General features: G+C 42.8%; 1 protein-coding gene across 2 annotated transcripts in view; it reads right to left on the reverse strand.

The window, feature by feature from the left end:
• lrrcc1 (leucine rich repeat and coiled-coil centrosomal protein 1) overlaps positions 1–21,563 on the reverse strand; it is a 196,018-nt gene that overhangs the window by 127,705 nt on the left and 46,750 nt on the right. For both annotated transcript variants that reach the window (XM_043688159.1, XM_043688160.1), the window contains 2 exons: positions 8,699–8,866; positions 3,331–3,500 (listed from right to left, as the gene is read on the reverse strand). In XM_043688159.1, coding sequence (XP_043544094.1) covers positions 3,331–3,500; positions 8,699–8,866 — 338 coding nt within the window. The remainder of the gene's footprint in view (positions 1–3,330; positions 3,501–8,698; positions 8,867–21,563) is intronic.

Below are 21,563 nucleotides of genomic sequence, written 5' to 3' on the forward strand. Positions count from 1 at the left end.
CTCCCACAGTCCAAAGATGTGCAGATCAGGTGAATTGACCATGTTAAATTGCCCGTAGTGTTAGGTAAGGGGTCAATGTAGGGGTATGGGTGGGTTGCGCTTCGGCGGGTCGGTGTGGACTTGTTGGGCCGAAGGGCCTGTTTCCACACTGTAATCTAATCTAATCTAATCTATAACGAGAGTCCAGAGAAAGTATATACCTGTTGGGGTAAAAGGAAAGGCTGGAAGGTACAGGGAATGCTGGATAACTAAAGAAATTGAGGAGTTGGTTAAGAAAAAGAAGGTAGCATACATCAGGTATAGACAGGATAGATCGAGTGAATCCTTAGAACAGTATAAAGGCAGTAGGAGTATACTTAAGAGAAAAGTCAGGAGGGCAAAAAGGGGACATGAGATGGCTTTGGCAAATGGAGTTAACAAGAATCCAAAGGGTTTTTACAAATACATTAAGGATAAAAGGGTAACTAGGGAGAGAACAGGGCCCCTCAAAGATCAGCAAGGTGGCCTTTGTGAAGTGCCAAAAGAGATGGGGGAAGATGCTAAACGAGTATTTTGCATCATTATTTACTGTGGAAAAGGCCATGGAAGATATAGAATGTAGGGAAATAGATGGTGACATCTTGAAAAATGTCCATATTACAGAGAAGGAAGTGCTGATGTCAGTGGTGGGTAAGTTGTTGGAGGAAATCCTAAGGGACAGGACGTACATGCATTTGAAAAGCCCAGGACTGATTTGGGATAGTCAACATGGATTTATGCATGGGAAATCATGTCTCACAAACTTGACTGACTTTTTTGAAGAAGTAACAAAGACAATTGATTAGGGTAATCTATATGGACTCAGTAAGGTGTCCAACAAGGTTCCCCATTCCCTCCAACAACTTGCCCATCACCGATGTCAGGTTCACTGATCTATAGTTCCCTGGCTTGTCCTTACCACCTTTCTTAAACAGTGGCACCATGTTAGCCAACCTTCAGTCTTCCGACACCTCACCTGTGACTATCAATGATGCAATATCTCAGTCAGAGGCTCTGCAGTCACTTCCTTAGCTTCCCACAGAGTTCTCAGGTACACCTGATGAGGTCCTGGGGATTCATCCACTTTTATGCATTTCAAGACATCCAGTATTTCCCCCATCTCCTGCGGCTTCACATAAAGGCCGCCTTGCTGATCTTTGAGGGGCCCTATTCTCTCCCTAGTTAGCAAGATTAGATCTCATGGAATACAAGGACTCGCCATTTGGATACAGAACTGGCTCAAAGGTAGAAGACAGAGGGTGGTGGTGAAGGATTGTTTTTCAGACTGGAGGCCTGTGACCAGTGGGATGCCACAGGATCGGTGCTGGGTACACTACTTTTCATCATTTATAGAAATGATTTGGATGTCAGCATAAGAGGTATAGTTAGTAAGTTTGCTGATGACACCAAAATTGGAGGTGTAGTGGATAGCGAAGAAGGTTACCTCAGATTACAATAGGATCTTGATCAGATGGGCCAGTAGGCTGAGAAGTGTCAAATGAGTTTAATTTAGATAAATGCGAGGTGTTGCATTTTGGGAAAGCAAATCTTAGCAGGACTTATACACTTAAAGGTAAGGTCCTAGGGAGTATTGGTGAACAAAGAGACCTTGGAGTGCAGGCTCATAGCTCCTTAAAAGTGGAGTTGCAGGTAGATAGGATAGTGAAGGCGGCGTTTGGTATGCTTTTCTTTATATCAGAGTATTGAGTACAGGAGTTGGGAGGTCAGGTTGTGACTGTACAGGACATTGGTTAGGACACTGTTGGAATATTGCATACAATTCTGGTCTCCTTCCTATCGGAAAGATGTTGCGAAACTTGAAAGGGTTCAGAAAAGATTTACAAGGATGTTGCCAGGGTTGGAGGATTGGAGCGAGAGGGAGAGGCTGAATAGGCTGGGGCTGTTTTCCCTGAAGCGTCTGAGGCTGAGTGGTGACCTTATAGAGGTTTACAAAATTATGAGGGGCAAGGATAGGATAAATAGACAAAGTTTTTTCCCTGGGGTCGGGGAGTACAGAACTAGAGGGCATAGGTTTAGGGTGAGAGGGGAAGATATAAAAGAGGCCTAAGGAGCAACGTTTTCACGCAGAGGGTGATAAGTGTATGGAATGAGCTGCCAGAGGAAGTGGTGGAGGCTAGTACAATTGCAACATTTAAAAGGCATCTGGATGGGCATATAAATAGGAAGAGTTTGGAGGGATATAGGCCAGGTGCTGGCAGGTGGAACTAGGATGGGTTGGGATATCTGGTTGACATGGATGAGTTGGATCGAAGGGTCTGTTTCTGTGCTGTACATCTCTATGTCTTCAAATTTTGCACCAGAAACTATTCTTGTAATGCTACAGCAAGGACATTGTATGCTTAGAGACATATACTCAGCTCATGGGCTGGACCAGGCTGCATTTCTGAGCTCTCTGTCAAAATGCTCACTTATCTTGATCTTTCTTGAATGTTCACAGCCTTTCATTGCCTTTTTGTGCTTTGCTCTCACAGCCAGAGATATCGGACTCATATTAATAATGTTTTGCCACGCCACTTATCACAGTCCCAAAGTAAGGAAGCTTGTCAGCAGGCCTCAGCCAAGTCAAGGGAATAGCTTTTGCTCAGGGGTTTTCGGAACAAGATACCATTCCATGACCTGCTTAAGACAGTTAGAGTCAAGATCAAAATGGGTAAAGAGTTGAATGACAGGCAGCACATCACCTGCCTCGACTCTTTCTGCCCTATTATGGTCTGTCTTCCTCCTAGAATAAGACAGGTAGGTATTGCGGAACACAAAAAGTGGATGGCACAGCTAACACTGTTGGTGCAGGTAGGAAAGTATCTTGAGGGAGAGAGTGGACAATGCAGATGGCAAGCAGGAGTCAGGGGTTGGAGAGAATGATGGCAAGTACAGAAGGTGTTGATGACAACAGCAAGAGTGGTAAAGCATAAGGATTGGTCACTAATGACCAGTTAAGACTCTTAATTGATTGTAGGAAAGGAAACTTATTCTTCTGTTGGTAGGGATCTCAACAATGTCAACCCAACCAATTAACTTCCCCTTCCGCCACATTTTTCCCCTCACGTTTTGGGAACTGAAGATTCTGCCCATTGACTGTTTCTCTCCACAGATGTTGCCACTTCTGTGGTGTTTCTCCATTGATTTTTGTTTGTGTTTCAAATATCCAGCAAATGCAGCATTTTAGTCTTGCACAAATAAAACTGTGTCACTTACGCTTTATGAACTACACTGCCATGACCTGAAAATCATAAACAGCTGACAATCTGGACAGCCCTGACCTATGAAGTGAAAAAGTAATCAAACACAAACCTTTTCCATACTTAAGCTAGATTCCGATGATACCAAATACTCCAAGTAGTCTTCCAAACCAGGCAGATCTGAGGGAACTCCTTCATTTGAATGGATAGATTCACCAGACCGCTTTAGTCCATCTAGTACGATCAACTGAGTTAGAGATTGAAGCATCATCTCTCTATAACCTGAAAATGTTAGAACAACTTTCAATTGCAATGGCTAATGCAATATGGTTTACACAAAGTGTAAGAACAACTACCTAAAAGTAATAGACGCTAAATAGATTCCGCATTATCTTTTCCAGTTTCAATCTTATTTTGTAATTGTGTGTCAAAGTGTTAACTTTAAAAATGTAAGAAAGCCAATTAGTTTGTACTGTTAACCTGTGCATCAAGCAAATTATGCATTGATCTTCTATAGCTCGTAGAAAATCCCAAAGTTTTACTGAAATAAAGAGACCATAGGATGCCAATGTATTTTTTGCATATTAAGTACAGGTATTAAAAAAGTTACAAATGTTGATGTACAATCAAAAACTATAAAACTGACAACACCAGGTTGTAGTCCAACAGATTTATTTGGAAGTCCTCGCTTTCAAGAGTACTGTTCCTTCTTGGGTAGCTGAGGAGCAGGATTGTAAGACATCATTTATAGCAAAAGATAACTGTCATGCAACTGAAACGATATATTGAACAAACCTAGATTGCTGTTAAGTCTTTCATCTTTTAGAGTAGTTGCAGGTTTCGGTTAATTCTAAAATGTGTTCTAAAAGGTGGAAAACTTAACAGCAATCTAGGTTCGTTCAATATATCATTTCAGTTGTAATCTTTTTCTTTAATTTCTGTGTTTAATGATCGTGCTCCACAGCTACCTGATGAAGGAGCAGTGCTACAAAAGCCATCGCTATGAGGCAAACTAAGATTGCGAACCTTCAACAAACTCAGAGAAGCAACAATGACCAAAATCAAATCCAGGAAGGAGCACATCCCACCTCCTATGACAAATGGAATGACAAGCGAACAGTAAAAGTCAGACAACATTAAATTGATAACTGTATAATCTACACCCAAAATAATCAGGAAAGGAATACCAATAAAGAGGAGCTGAGGTACACTTGAGGTGTCGAGGGCCGCTGGACAAACATCCAGATTAAGTATATTGCCCCAACCATCTTATATGGGGGGGTGGGGACAACTATATCCTTGCTATTTTTGCACATTTAGCAAATGGGGAGAGGATTTCCCAACTGAACCAACATCGTTCAAGTCACAGCATCCTAACCCAGCAAGTTTTTACTCCGTGGGGACTCCTTCACAGCATAAAGTCAGACCAAGGCACTCATTTCACTGTCCCAGTAATGCAAGATGTATGAACACTGACCACATCACATACCAGCCCCCATCGAATGGGATAGTGGAAAGAATGAATTTCACCCTTAAGCAGCTGCTTAGAAAGGTCATCTAGCAAAATACCACCACCAGCAACATAGTTCTAGTCTCTGTGTGTTTGTCACCAACATCAAAACAGTCTTGAGCTTCACGGAATTCATTCCCCATGTCCTTATGACTAGATGGAATATGACAGGGATCGAACACCTGCTGGGTATGGGTTTATTGGAACCAGATTCTCAGCCCTTCATTATGATACGACGGTCTAAGCATTGCTGCACAACACGCAGGCTGCTCAAAAGGCATTAGGATGCATTAGAGAAAGAGACAAAGTAAAATCTTCGATGTCAAAGTCATGTCCACTGAATTTAAAACAGGGCAAGGCATATCTTGCTCCAGACCCTCCAGCCAGGAACATTCCTGTCCCACAGGAACCTCACTCAGAAGTGGGGCAAGGTTAGCCCTCGGTTAATGAGGCTCTGGTCAATTCCAGGAAGACCGAATGTTATTATATAAACCAGATGAAAGCATACGGCTCCCAAACATAAACCACCATTTTCACGTTCCTGGAAGGATTTGAGACATCAACCTCAGGCCCTCACAGTTCCGATTTAGGAATTGGTGGCTAAGAGCCAACCTGCAGCCCATCAGAAAATGAAACGGATGGTGGTCTGGCCATTCATTAGGGAGTATAAGTGGCACTGGATCCCACAGGAGGTGCTCCAATGGGGAGGCTGGAAGAGTCAGTCCCCAGCAGCCAGAGCCTGCCCACTCAGACTCCATCATCAGAAATATGTTGGCACCACTGCTCGCGATTGGTTCCAAATTAGGAACCAAAAGCCAACCCAGCTAACATGCTCTGGAGGAAGCTTAGTCTTTTTCTTTTCTTCCAGTTATCTATTTTCACAATCTGACAATCATCTATAAAGCCGATGCACGATCCCCTGCATGTGTTTGTACCTCAAAATTTGGGCTAAGTTCAGTCTGGAATTCATAACCGAAAAAAAAATAAACAATTAGTAATGAAAGAAATTTGGGGAAGAGAATGTATCTGGGAGCATCAGATATCGAATGGGGATATTAACAGATGCTGCCTTGATCTTTGTTGCCTAGAATGTAAGCACATGACCATTAAACCTTTGACGGTTATCTGAAAAAAAAGTCTCGTTCACGAACATCCTTAAAGGAAAAAAATCTGCCATCCTTACCTGGTCTGAAATACATGTGACTCCCAACCCACAGCAATGTAGTTGACTCTTATCTGTCCTCTGGGATGAGCAGTAAATGTTGGCCTCGCCAGTGATGTCCTCATCCCATGAATGAATAAAAATAAAGTAAGGGGTAGTGTGGTGATCACCATAGTGATCTGCTGATCACATCCACTCTTCATAAGTCAGAGGACTGCGTACTGTGGGTACACCCCAACAAAATTGTCATGTTCAGGTGTAACAGCCAGCCAGTGGTGGCTTGAACTAAAACTCAGCTAAAATATGAGCTGACATTTTGCCATCCTGCACTTTCTAATCACACGTCTACTGACAATGTACTGTTCCCCACACTGCATTGTCCTTCTTTGTATTGATCTGTTAGTTTATATTTTCAAATTTCTGTGTGATTTATAGTTTTAGATAGTTGATGCTATCAGCTGGGACCAGGTACTGTCCAGGAGGAAAGCGAGGTCAGAGTTGTGTGATTCTACTTCGCTGATGCTCATTTTGATCAAGAGGAGGGACTGAGGCAAGATAGCCCAGGGCCTAAGCGGCTAGGCCCTAAACCAGAATGGCGAAAATGGGTACTGCAGATGCTGGAGATTCGAGTCAAGGTTAGAGTAGTGCTGGAAAAGCACAGCAGGTCAGGCAGCATCCGAGGAGCAGGAAAATCGATGTTTTCGGCAAACTGGCTTTTACCCAAAACATCGATTTCCTTGCTTCTCAGATACTGCCTGACCTACTGTGCTGTTCCAGCACCACTCTAATGTTGACCCAAAATCAGAATGGGCAACCCTTGAGCAGCCAGGCCTGATGGGACTTTCAGGACAGGTCAAGTACAAAACATCAGCACAAAATAAGCATAGACAAGGAAATGCCTGGGCTTCCCCTGAAAAACGAGATTCGTTTGTGCACTGGAGTACAATGAGCAGACTCAACAGAGACTACGGTCCCAGCCATAATCCATGTTTTAGCAAGTTTTGTGAAGTTTTGCAACTTCATCAGCAAAGATAACATCTCAAGCTAGTGGACCTGTGCCTCACCACCCACTTCACATTCAATAACAAAGCTTACAAACAAGTCAATGGAATACTTATAGGCTCACTAATATCAGGGCTCATAGAGGAAGCAGTAATGCAGAGACTTGAACAAGCTGCCCTCCCATCTATCCAACTCAAACTTTGGGTCCGCTACACAGATGATACCTTTGTCATCACAAAACAGAACACATTAGAGGAGACATATAACACCATCAACAGTACCGTGACAGGCATAAAATTCACAAAAGAGGAGGAGAATGTCAACAGACTCCCATTCCTAGATGTGACAGTTCAATGTACAGTTAACAGAGAGCTCCAAACCAAAGTCTACAGAAAAACAACGCACATGGACCAGATACTTAACTTCAGAAGCAATTATCCCAACACCCACAAATGGAGCTGCATCAAGACATTATTTCAACAAGCTACATCACACTGAAGCACCCAAGAACTGCAAAAAGCAGAAGAAATATATCTATACAATGTTTTCGAGAAAAATGGGTACCCAATAAACACAATCCACCGATTCCTCAGAAACAAACCCAAACAAGCAGACACAACGCAACCAAAAACTGTAGCCACATTACCTTACATAAAAGACATATCAGAAATGACTTCCAGACTACTTAGACCCCTTGGCATCATGGTAGCCTACAAACCTACCAACACACAAACAGTGACTAATGAACCTAAAGGATCCAATAGATACCACAAGCAAAACTAACGTCATTTACAAAATACCATTGTTAAAAAATTGTAAAAAACACTACAATCAGAAAATAAGCAGGAAACTTGCCACCACGATATATGAACACCAACTGGCCACCAAAAAACACAAACCTCAATCACTAGTTTCTATACATACAGACAAAGAAGGACATCACTTTGACTGGACAACTCACACATCCTAGGACAGGCGAAACAAAGACATGCACAAGAAGTTTTAGAGACATAGCATTCTAACCAGAATTCCACCAATAAACACATTGAATTCGACCCTACCTGCCTTGCCTTGAAAAAAAACTGAAAGTGACATCACTCACCTTAAGAAACCAAGACCTATAAATAAAAAGGCGGGACATACCACCAGCATTCACTAAGGACTTTCACTGACGATGTTATTTAGTATTGTGACGAAACATCTGAAAACAAACCTTCAAGCTCAGCGAGCTAACTTACATTATAATCCACGTATGACGAGGGGACATGCCCTTGACATGTTGAAGGCAGCTCCAGCGTCTTCCATATATAGCATCAGTGATCACATAGAATGTTGTGACCTAGACCTGCAAGATTGATGGGCTGAGGATCCATGCAGGAGGGAGAGATAGGAAGGGGCACTGGGCAACTATTCCATCATCTAAGATTAACCTGGCCTGGCAGTGGAGCTCCAAACATTTGGACAGAGAAGATGACCACATGCAATTCCAACTTTCAGCAAGTTCATCAGAGCTGACTACGCAATCAGGCCAAGTTCAACTGCATTGATAGTATCTGTCCTCGTCTGGTAGCCAGTACAGGTCGTTCTGCTACAATGCGTATTTTCTTAACATACATTTGTTATAACATGATTGACGAATTGAGGACAATGTTTCTAAAGCACAAACTTTTAAGACGTGTGTTGGCTGCAATACAATTACATAGCCAACACTTTAAGCGCTGTTCTAAAGTACGATTTTTCTATAACATGGGGTTGCACAAGAATGCAACTATCAGCATTACAGAAGTTACATTGCTAATATCATACCTGGAGTCTGACATACTGGGTTGTCTCTTCCATCTTTCATCAGCGTAAGATCTTTTAAGAGATTCAATCCCACCATGCACTGCAGCAGATGATTCAAGTTAGTAATGCAATTACTGTGAAGATCCACATGACTTAACTTGTGACCAACACCATGAAGATGCAAGAAGCCTGCAACACAAAAAGATGAGAAACAAAGTATTAATGATGAGAATTTAAAACTTGCAAAACACCCTAGAAAAGCCCATTTGACCTATCATGTTTAAATTAATGTTTTTCTCTACAAGCAATTCAGTTTAATCCTCATAACTTTTAATGTCGCTCTTGTGCAAATGATAATCTAATTTCATTTTAAAAGCATAATGGACATTGAACTTGTAACAGCACCATTCCAGAAGCAAAGTCTTTCATAGTATCTGTAGGGCAGGGGCAGAGGAGGGGAATGTGTGAAAACCAGTCAGCAGCTGGTGATGGTGAATAGCATCCAGTTACAGCTAAACTATCAATCTTCAAGCAAGCGAATTACTCACCCATATTGGTTCAAATCTGGAGAATATTAGATTCTCTAATCTCTCAAAAGGTCAAACATTTGTGACATAGGTAGTCTACATGCAACCATTCCCATCACCTATGGTCTCAAAAATATTATTATTTTTTCTTTTTAAAAGGGAGTGTCTTATTTGATAAACCTGGTGGGGGTTATAGGGAATTGTATCTTCAAACATTTGAAGGATAAAAGTATTGATCCTACAATAGGTTACTAAATTGATTTATTAAACAATTCCAAGAATATGTATTAAAGAACAAACAGCATTTGTAAAATGATATTTAAATGACATGATAATAAAATTAGGTAACCAGCTGAAAATATTGAGGAGTGACCTCGTTAATTGAAAGGTAGTTTTAAAGCCTGAAAACTGATGAGTGATGAAAGGATGACCTGTCCATCAACTGTTAGAAACAAGAGTGACGAACGTAGAGCATGGATTAGTTCTTGGGGCTATGATGTTGTGGCCATAATGGAGACGTAGGTTTCACTGGGGCAGGAATGGTTGCTTGATGTTCCAGAGTTTAGAACGTTTAGAAAGAACAGTAAGGGTGGAAAAACAGGAGAGGGTGTAGCATTGATAATCAGAGAGTGCATCACAGCTACAGAAACGAAGGTTGTTGAGCAAATTTGTCTACTGAGTCAGTATGGGTAGAAGTCAGGAACAGCAAGGGAACAGCCACTGCTTTGGGGGTTTTCTACAGACCACCTAATAGCAGTAGAGAGATTGAAAAATTCATAGGCGGGCAGATTCTGATCTCGCAGTGGAAGAACACTTTGGTGACAGTGATCTCAACTGCCTTACATTTACTATAGCCTTGGAGAGGAAAAGGAGCAGTTAACGAGGGAAGATATATAATTGGGGAAAAGGAAATTATGACGCTATCAGACAGGAGTTGGGAAGTACAGACTGGGAGCAATTGTTCCAAAGAAAGGACACAGCAGACATGTGGAGACTATTTAGTGTGCAGCTGTTGCGAGTGATGCACGCATTTGTTCCTCTGAGACAGGTAAGAATGGGTAAGATTAAGGAACCTTGGATGACAAGAACAGAGGAGCTTCTTGTCGAATGGAAGAAGGCAGCTTATGTAAGGTGGAGGAAGCAAGGGTCTAGCACAGCTTTACAGGATTACAGGCTAGCTAGAAAGGAGCTCAGAAATGGACTGAGGAGAGCCAGGAGGGAGCACGAAAAAGGCTTGGCAAAAAGGATTAGGAAGAACCCAAAGGTATTTTACTCATATGTGAGGAATAAGGGAATGACTAGGGAGAAGATAGGTCCTATCAGGGATAGTGGAGGAAACTTGTGCATGGAGTCTGAGCAGATAGGGGAAGCCTTAAATGAGTTTTTTGCTTCAGTTTTCACTCAGGAAAGTGACCTTGTTGCGAATGAAAACTTTGAGGAGCTGGGATACGGGCTTGACCAGATCAAGATCGATGAAGTTGATGTGTTGGAAATTTTGGAAAACATTAAGATTGATAAGTCTCCAGGGCCAGACCAGATTTATCCTAGGTTGCTCCGGGAAGCAAGAAAGGAGGTGACTAAGCCACTGGCGAGGATATTTGCCTCCTCACTCCCAACAGGAATCGCACCGGAGGATTGGAAGGAGGCAAATGTTGTTCCTCTTTTCAAGAAGGGAAACAGGGAAATTCCTGGCAATTACAGACCAGTCAGTCTTACGTCTGTGGTCAGCAAAGTTTTGGAAAGACTTCTGAGAGACAGGATTTATGACTATTTGGAAAAGCATAGTGTGATTAAAGGCAGTCAGCATGGTTTTGTGAGGTGCAGGTCATGCCTCACAAACTTTATTGAGTTCTTTGAGGAAGTGATAAGACAGGTCAATGAAGGTCGAGAAGTGGATGTGGTGTATGTGGACTTCAGCAAGGCATTTGATAAGGTTCCCCACAGTAGGCTCATTTATAAAATCAGGAAGTATGGGATACAGGGAGATTTGGCTATCTGGATTCAGAATTGGCTGGCTGACAGAAGGTGGAGAGTGGCTGCAGATGCAAAGTATTCTGCCTGGAGGTCAGTGATGAGTGGGGTCCCGCAGGGCTCTGTTCTTAGGCCTCTGCTCTTTGTAGTTTTTATAAATGACTTGGATAAGGAGGTTGAGGGGTGGATTAGTAAATTTGCAGATGACACAAAAGTTGACAGTATTGAGGGCTATTGCAGGCTGCAGCGCGACATTGACAGGATGCAGAGCTGGGCTGAGAAATGGCAGATGGAGTTCAAACTGGATAAATGCGAAGTGATGCATTTTGGAAGGTCAAGTTTGAATGCTGAATATAAGATTAAAGACAAGATTCTGGACTGGAGGGCATGCCTTATGAAGAAAGTGTGAATAAGCTCGGATTTTTCTCTCTGGAGAGAAGGAGGAAGAGGGGATACCTGATCGAGGTATACCAGATAATGAGAGGAATAGATAGAGTCAATAGCCAGAGACTTTTCCCCCAGGCAGGATTGACTGGTACGAGGGGTCATAGTGTTAAGATATTAGGAGAAAGATATAGAGGAGACGTCAGAGGCAGAGAGTTGTGAATGCATGGAATGCATTGCCAGCGGTGGTGGTGGAAGCAGAGACATTGGGGATATTTAAGTGACTGCTGGACATGCAAAGGATAGTAGTGAGTTGAGGGGTGCGTAGGTTAAGTTATTATATTTTACATTAGGATTAAACATCGACACAAAACCATGGGCCCAACGGCCTGTTCTGTGCTGTACTTTTCTATGTTCTAACTTTCCCATTTATCCGCTCCATCCTCCTCTGCGACCTATCACTTTCTTCCCCCACCTTCATCTACCTATCACATTCTCAGCTACCTTCCCCGCCCAACCCTACTGCCTCCTCCCATTTGTCTCTCAGCAACCCCCAGCCCAAAAGCCTCATTCCTGATGAAGGGCTTATGTCTGAAACATTGATTCTCCTGCTCCTCAGATGCTGCCTGACCTGCTGTGTTTTTCCTCCATTACATTCTCGACTCTGATCTCCAGCATCTGCAGTCCTCAATTACTCCGTATTTTTGAGTGGGGACTGTTTGCAAATCTCTTAAAAGAAGTTTCACATAGCGGAGTTAATACCTTTGAGGAATTATAATGCAAGGCGATGCTTTTAAATCCCAAGCATTGACTTCTGCTTAGCCAGTTTGCCTTACTAATCAAGAGAGATGTCATCTAGGACCAAGGCAAGGAGAAATATTTTTACTTAGATGCTGGAGAGTCATTGGAATTCTCTACCTGTGGACTATGGAAACTCAAACTTTGAGCATATTTAGAATTATAGAGTCATAGAGAGGTACAACATGGAAACAGACCCTTCGGTCCAACTCGTCCATGTCGACTAGATATCCCAGCCTAATTTTCCAGCACAGGGCTCATATCCCTCTAAAACCATCCTATTCCTCTACCCATTCAGATGCCTTTTAAATGTTGTCACTGTATCAGCCTCCACCACTTCCTCTGGCAGCTCATTCCATACACCCACCACCCTCTGTTTCAAAACGTTGCCTCTTAGGTCCCTTTTAAATTTTTTCCCTCTCACCCTAAACCATTTTCCCTCTAGTTCTAGACTCCTCCACCCCAGGAAAAGACCTTGTTTATTTACCCTATCCATGCCCCTCATAATTTTATAAACCTCAATAAGGTCACCCCTCAGTCTCTGACACTCCAGGGAAAACAGCCCCAGCCTATTCAGCCTCTCTCTATAGCTCAAACCTTCCAACCCTGGCAACATCCTTGTAAATGTTTTCTGAATCATTTCAAGTTTCACAGCATTCTTCTGAAAGGAGGGAAACCAGAATTGCATGCAATATTCCAAAAGTAGTCTAACCAATGTCATGTACAGCTGCAACATGACCTCCCAACTCCTATACTCGATCTCTGACCAATAAAGGAAAGCATACCAAATGCCTTTTTCCACAATCCTATCTACCTGCCACTCCACCTTCAATGAACTATGAACCTGCACTCCAAAGTCTCTTTGTCTAGCAACACTCCCCAGGACCTTACCATTAGGTGGATAAGTCCTGCCTTAATTTGCCTTTCGAAAATGCAGCACCTTTCATTTATTTAAATTCCATCTGCCATTCCCTGGCCCATTGACCCATCTGATCAACATCATGTTGTCCTCTGAGGTAACATTCTTCGCTGTCTAGTACACCTCCAATTTTGGTATCATCTGCAAACTTAGTAACTATGCCTCCAATGTTCACATCTAAATAATTTATATAAATGACGAAAAGCAGAGGACCCAGCAATGATCCTTGTGGCACACCACTGGTCACAGACCTCCAGTCTGAAAGGCAAACTTTCACCAACACCCTCTGTCTTCTACCTTCAAGCCAGTTCAGTATCCAAATGACTAATTCTCCTTGTATTCCAGGTGATTTAACCTTGCTAATTAGTCTACCATCAGGAAGCTTGTCGAATGCCTTTCTGAAATCATATAGATCACGTCCACTGCTCTGCCTTCATCAATCTTTGTTACTTCTTCAGAAAACTCAATCAAGTTAGTGAGACATGATTTCCAAAGCCCTAATCATTTCTTGTCTTTCCAAATACATATAAATCCTGTCCCTCAGGATTCCCTCCAACAACTTGCCCACTACTGATATCAGGCTCAATGGTCAAAAGATCCCTGACTTTTCCTTAGCACCTTTTGTAAACTGTGGCACTATATTAGCCAACCTAGAGTCATCGGGCACCTCACCTGTGATTATCAATGATACAAGTATCTCAGCAAGGGGCCAAGCAATCACTTCCCTAGCTTCCCACAGCGTTCTCGGGTATACATGATCAGGTCCAGGGAATATATCTACCTTTATGCATTTTAAGATATCCGTAATATGGACATTTTTCAAGAAGTCACCACGTATTTCCTCACATTCTTGTCCTTCTCCACAGTAAACACTGATGCAAAATACTCGTTTAGTATCTCCCCCATCTCCTGCAGCTCCACACATAGGCTGCTTTGCTGATCTTTGAGGGGCCCTATTCCCTCACTAGTTAACCTTTTGTCCTTAATGTGTTAAAAAATCCCTCTGGATTCTCCTCAACTCTATTTGCCAAAGCTATCTCATATGCCTTCCTGATTTCGTTCTTAAATCTACTCCTAATGCCTTTGTACTATTCTGGAGATTCACTCGATCGCTGGTGTCTATACTTGACATGGGGTTCTTTCTTTCTGTTGACCAAAACATCCATTTCTCCAGTCATCCAGCCCTGCCTTTCACCCGAACAGGAACATACTGTCTCTGTACTCTCATTATCTCATTTTTGAAGGCTTCCCATTTTCCAGCTATCCCTTTACCTGCAAACACTGCCCTCAAACAACTTTTGAAAGTTCTTGCCTAATAAAATTGGCCTTTCTCCAATTTACAACTTTACTTTTTAGATCTGGTCCATCCTTTTCCATCACTATTTTAAAACTAGTAGAATTATGGCTGCTGGCCCTAAAGTTCTTGCCCACTGATACACAGTCAGTTGCCATGCCTTATTTCCCCAAGAATCGGTCAAGTTTTGCACCTTCTCTACATATTGAATCAGAAGATTTTCTTGGACAAATTCTAAACCCTTAACGCAATGGCAGTCCCAGTCTATTTTTGGAAAGTTAAAATCCCCGAGCATAACCACCCTTTTATTCTTACAGAGAACTGAGACCTCCTTCCAAATGTGTTTCTCAATTTCCCACTAGCTATTGTGGGGGGGGGGTTATAATATAATCCCAGTAAGTTGATCACACCTTTATATTTCTCAGTTCCACCTAAATTACTTCACTGGATCTATTCCCAGGAATATCTTCCCTAAGTACAGCTGTAATGTTATCCCTTATCAAAAAATACCATTCCCCATCGTCTCTTGCCCCGCTTTCTATCTTTCCTATAGCATTTGTATCCTGAAACATTAAGCTGCCAGTCTGTCCATCCCTAAACCACACCTTTGTAATTTCCTTGATATCCCTAACCATGTCAAGTTCATCTGCCTTTCCTGTTAGGCCTCTTGCATTGAAATAAATACAATTTAATTTATCAGTCCTACCACATTCTCTGCATTGTTCCTGCCTGCCCTAACTGTTTGACTTGATCTTTTTCCCAACTATACCAGTCTCAGACTGATCTCTGCCCTCACTATCTCCTTGGGTCCCTGCCCCCTCACCTTTCTAGTTTAAACGCACCTGAGCAGCTCTAGCAAATCTTCCTGCTAGTATACTACATCCCTTCCAATTCAGGTGCAATTAGTCCTTCTTACACATGTCACTTCTACCCCAGAAAAGATTCCAATGATTCAAAAATGTGAATAATTCTCCCCCGCACCAATTCCTCAGCCACACATTCATCTGCTCTATCCTCCTATTCCTACCTTCACCAGCTCGTAGCACCAGGAGTAATACAGATATTACTACTCTCAAGGACCTCCTTTTTAAATTCCTGCCTAACTTTCTATATTCTCTCTTCAGAATTTTATCCTTTTCCTTTCCTATGTCATTAGTTCCAATGTGCACAATGACTTCCTGCTGGTCCCTCTCCGCTTTGAGAAGAATCTGCATTCTCTCAGATATGTTCTTGATTCTGGCGCCAGGGGTCCAACACACCATTCTCATTTCTTGCTGCTGGCTGCAGAAACATCTGTCTGTACCTGTGACTATCACAAATCGATTGCTTGGAACCTGACATACCTCTCATTACATTACAGCTCACCTCTGTACCAGAAACTTGGCTGCTAATGCTACATTTCCCTGAGAGTCATCACCCCTTACAGTTTCCAAATCAGCATAATTGTTTGATATGGGAATAGCCACAAAAGACTCATGAACTAATTGCCTCCCTCTCCTATCTTTCCTGGACTGTACCTGTGGTTTTTCTCCCTTCCTACAATTGCCATCCATCACACCCCCTAGCTCCTCACTCCGCTCCACCCGATCCATGCAATCTGATAGGATTAGAAAAGTGTGATACTGAATAAGCACAGCCGGTCAGGCAGCATCTGAGGAACAGGAGAGCCAACGTTTCGAGCATAGGCTCTTCATCAGGAAAGAGAGGGTGGCCCAAGGGGGCTGAGAAATAAATGGGAAGGGGGTGTGAGGTTGGACAGAAGGTAGCTGGGAATGCGATAGGTAGATGAAGGTGGGGGTGAAGGTGATAGTTCGGAGAGGAGGGTGGAGTGGATAGGTGGGTAAGAAGATGGATAGGTCAAGGCGGCTAGAATCTGGGATAAGGTGGGGCGAGGGGATATGAGGAAACTGGTGAAATCCAAATTGATCCCACGTAGTTGGAGGTTCCCAAGACGAAAGATGAGGCGTTCTTCCTCCAGGCTTCGGGTGGCTAGAGTTTGGCGGTGGAGGCAGCCTAGAACTTGCATGTCCTTGGCAGAGTAGGAGGGGGAGTTAAAGTGTTCAGCCACAGAACGGTGGGGTTGTTTATTGGTCTGTGTCCCAGAGATGTTCTCTGAAATGTTCTGCAAGTTGGCATCCTTTCTCCCCAAGGTAGAGGAGACCACATCAACAGCAACAACACAGTAGATAAGATGCTTGCAAGTACAGGTTGCTATCAATGTGGTCTCCTCTAAATTGGAGAGACAGCACGCCAAATTGCAGAATGTTTCAAAGAATATCTTTGCTACACATGTACTAAGCAACCCCACTGCTCTGTGGCTGAACACTAAATCCCGCTCCCACCCTGTCAAGGACATGCAAGTCCGGAGACTCCTCCACCACCAAATTCTAGCCATTTGACACCGAGAGGAGGAACACCTCATCTTCCACCTTGGGACTCTCCAACCATATAGGATCAATGTGGATTTCACCAGTTTCCTTATTTCCCCTCTCCCTACCTTGTGCCAGATTCAATCTTCCATTCAGCACTGCCTTCTTGAATTCTCCGACCTGTCCAACTTCCTTCCCACCTATCCCTTCCACCCTCCTCTGCGAACTATCACCTTCACACTCCACCTTCACCTACCAACCGCATTTCCAGCTACCTGCCACCCCAGCCTCACCAAACTCTGCTCATTTATCACTCAACCTCCTTGCACCAACCACTCATTCATGATGAAGAGCTTACGCTCGAAACGTCGACTCTCCTCTATAAGGTTACCTCTCAGTCTCCGACGCTCCAGGGAAAACAGCCTCAGCCTGTTCAGCCTCTTTCTATAGCTCAAATCCTCCAACCCTGGCAACATCCTTGTAAATCTTTTCTGAACCCTTTCAAGTTTCACAACATCCTTCCAATAGGAAGACTAGAATTGCACGCAATCCTGTACTCAATACTCTGACTAACAAAGGAAAGCATACCAAACGCCTTCTTCACTATCCTACCTACCTGCGACTCCACTTTCAAGGAGCTATGAACCTGCACTTCAAGATCTCTTTGTTCAGCAACACTCCCTCAGACCTTACCATTAAATGTATACATCCTGCTAAGATTTGCTTTCCCAAAATGCAGCACCTCGCATTTATCTAAATTAAACTCCACCTGCCACTTCTCTGCCCATTGGCCCATCTGGTCAAGATTCTGTTGTAATCTGAGGTAACTCTCTTCGCTGTCCACTACACCTCCAATTTTGGTGTCATCTGCAAACTTACTCTCTTATGCTCACATCCAAATCATTTATGTAAATGACAAAAAGTAGAGAACTCAGCACCAATCCTTGTGGCACTCCACTGGTCACAGGCCTCCAGTCTTAAAAACAACCCTCCACCACCACACTCTGTCTTCTACCTTTGAACCAGTTCTGTATCCAAATGGCTAGTTCTCCCTGTATTCCATGCGATCTAACCTTGCTAATCAGTCTCCCATGGGGAACCTTGTCGAATGCCTTACTGAAGTCCATATAGATCACATCTACCACTCTTTGTTACTTCTTCAAAACACTCAATCAAGTTTGTGAGACATGATTTCCCATGCAAAAGGCCATGGTGACTATCCCTAATCAGTCCTTGCCTTTCCAAATACACGTACATCCTGTCCCTCAGGATTCCCTCCAACAATTTGCCCACCACCGATGTCAGGCTCACTGGTCTATAGTTCCCTGGCTTGTCTTTACCGCCCTTCTTAAACAGTGGCACTACATTTGCCAAACTCCAGTCTTCCGGCACCTCACCTGTGACTATCGATGATACAAATATCTCAGCAAGAGGCCCAGCAATCACTTCTCTAGCTTCCAACAGAGTTCTCAGGTACACCTGATCAGGTCCTGGGGATTTATCCACCTTTATGCATTTCAAGACATCCAGCACTTCCTCCTCTGTAATTTGGACACATTTTGCAAGGTGTCTCCATCTATTTCCCTACAGTCTATATCTTCCATATCCTTTTCCACAGTAAAAAATGATGCAAAATACTCATTTAGTATCTCCCCTATTTTCTGCAGCTCCACCAAGGTTGCCTTGCTGATCGTTGAGGAGCCCTATTTTCTCCCTACCCTTTTGTCCTTAATATATTTGTAAAAACCCTTTGGATTCTCCTTAATTCTATTTGCCAAAGCTATCTCATGTCCGCTTTTTGCCCTCCTGATCTCCCTCTTAAGTATACTCCTCCTGCCTTTATACTCTTCTAAGGGTTCACTCGATCTATCCTATCTATACCTTACATATGCTTCATTCTTTTTCTTAACCAAACCCTCAGTTTCTTTAGTCATCCAGCATTCCCTATACCTATCAGCCTTCCCTTTCACCCTAACAGGAATGTACCTTCTCTGGATTCACGTTATTTCATTTCTGAAGGCTTCCCATTTTCCAGCCATACCTTTACATGCAAACATCTGCCTCGAATCAGCTTTTGAAAATTCTTGCCTAATACCTGTCAAAATTGGCCTTTCTCCAATTTAGAACTTCAACTTTTAGATCTGGTCTATTCTTTTCCCTCACTATTTCAAATCTGATAGAATTATGGTCACTGGCCTCAAAGTGCTCCCCCACTGACACCTCATTCACCTGCCCTGCCTTATTTCCCAAGAGTAGGTCAAGTTTTGCACCTTCTCTAGTAGCTACATCCACATACTGAATCAGAAAATTGTCTTGTATGCACTTAATAAATTCCTCTCCATCTAAAACCATATTTTTATAGCAGTCCCAGGCTATGTTTGGAAAGTAAAAAACCCCTACCATAATCACCCTACTAATCTTACAGATAGCTGAGATGTCCTTACAAATTTGTTTCTCAATTTCCCTCTGACTATTAGGAAGTCTATAATACAATCCCAAGAAGGTGATCATCCCTTTCTTATTTCTCAGTTCCACCCAAATAACTTCCCTGGATGTATTTCCAGGAATATCCTCCCACAGCATAGCTGTAATGCTATCCCTTATCAAAAATACCACTCTCCCTACTCTCTTGCCTCCCTTTCTATCCTTCCTGGAGCAGTTGCATCCTGGAACACTAAGCTACCAGTCCTGCCAATCCCGGAGCCATATTTCTGTAATTACTGTGATATCCCAGCCCACACCCAACAGCCTTACTAGTTTAAATCCTCCCAAGCAGCTGCAGCACATTTCCCTGCGAGTATATTAGTCCCCTTGCAATTTAGATGCAATTAGTCCTTCTTACACAGGTCACGTCTACCCCAAAAGAGATTCCAATGATCCAAAAATGTGAATTCTTCTCCCATACACCAGCTCCTCAGCCATGCATTCACTTGCTCTATCCTCCTATTCCTGTCCTCAGTTGCTCATAGCACCAGGAGTAATCCAGATATTACTACTCTCGAGGACCTCCTTTTTAAATTCCTGCCTAACTCCCTGTAATCTCCCTTCAGACTCTCAACCTTTTCCCTTCCTATGTTGTTGGTTCCAATGTGGACACTGACCTCTTGCTGGCCCCTCTTCCCCGTGAGAACATTATGCATCCTTTCTGAGGCATCCTTGATCCTGGCACCAGGGAAGCAACACACCATTCTGAATTTTCGCTGCTGACCACATAAAAACATCTGTCTATACCTCGGACTACAGAATCCCCTAACACAATTGATCTCTTGGAAGCCGACGTACCCCTCGTTGCATTACAGCCAGTCTGAATACCAGAAACCTGGCTGTTTGTGCTCCGTTCCCCTGAGAATCCATCTCCCCCTACATTTTCCAAAACAGCATACCTGTTTGAAATGGGTATAGCCACAAAAGACTCCTGCACTGGCTACCTACCTCTCTTACCTTTCTTGGAGTTAACCCATCTATGTGACTGTATCTGAGACTTTCCCCACTTCCTGTAACTGCCATCCATCACATACTGTTGTTGTTGCAAATTCCTCATTGCTTATAACCGTTTCTCCAACCGATCCATTCGATCTGATAAGATTCGCAACCAACAGTATTTATTGCAGATATAATCCGCTCTAATCCGTAAACTCTCTTTAAACTCCCACATCTGACAAGAAGCACATATCAATCTACTGAAGGCCATTTTTGCTTCTTCACAATCGACAGACCCAGAAAATAACTAACATTCCTCTACAAACTCTGCCCCAGGTTAAATTAGTGGTTGTGGCTTACATTTTAAGTTTAATCAAGAGACATATCTCCAAAACCATATAATCAAGAAAGAACCCATTCTACTCACTACTGCAGACTTTCTGTAGATCACACTTAAAACAACAATACACTTATCTGCTTCTGTGCTGTGAACTTCACCCAACAGTTCCTCTAAGATCAGTTGTGAATTTCACTGCTCCAACAGCTTATAAAACACTAAGTATTGCTCCTGAAATTCGCGGAAATCGCCTCCAACACCTAAAATATCTCAAAAAAGGACCTGCTGTTACAGCCACAATTTTTTCCTGACCGCAGCTTGGATTACCCAGAATCCTTAAATTAGAGGTTGGCAGATTTTTGCTTATCGATGGTATAAATGGTTATTAGGATAATTTGGGCAAAAGGCAATTAAGTGTTCAATCTACTATGATCATATAAATAGCAGAGTAGATTTGAAGAGCCAAATGGTTTACTCCTGTGCCTATCTTCCCACAAGGGCATACAGGACAGAATTTAGAGACAGTTCCCGGATAGGAAGTGACGAGGGGACAGCAGCAGCTGGTTGAGTAGTCTCGATTTTAATAATGAAGCTGTCAATCAGCTCATCACACCAATTATTGAAGGGTGTAAGAGTTGAAGAAACATTTCTGGCCATTGTTCAAGTCGCTTTTTAAAAAAGCTAGCCATTGCATAGAAATACCAAGGATAGGGAGTGATCCTTAAGACCAATTTTGACACATGGATGATGGGAAGTCAGGGAATAAATTTCTAGATGCCCTCTCTCAAATTAGACTGGATTTTAACATTTTTTTTTCAGTTTTTCCCCAAGGATTGTCCAGGCTTTAGGTGGGCTGGTGAAGGGTAT

This window comes from Chiloscyllium plagiosum, chromosome 4 (genome assembly GCF_004010195.1).
Source record: "Chiloscyllium plagiosum isolate BGI_BamShark_2017 chromosome 4, ASM401019v2, whole genome shotgun sequence".
In the NCBI taxonomy this organism is placed as follows: Eukaryota; Metazoa; Chordata; class Chondrichthyes; order Orectolobiformes; family Hemiscylliidae; genus Chiloscyllium; species Chiloscyllium plagiosum.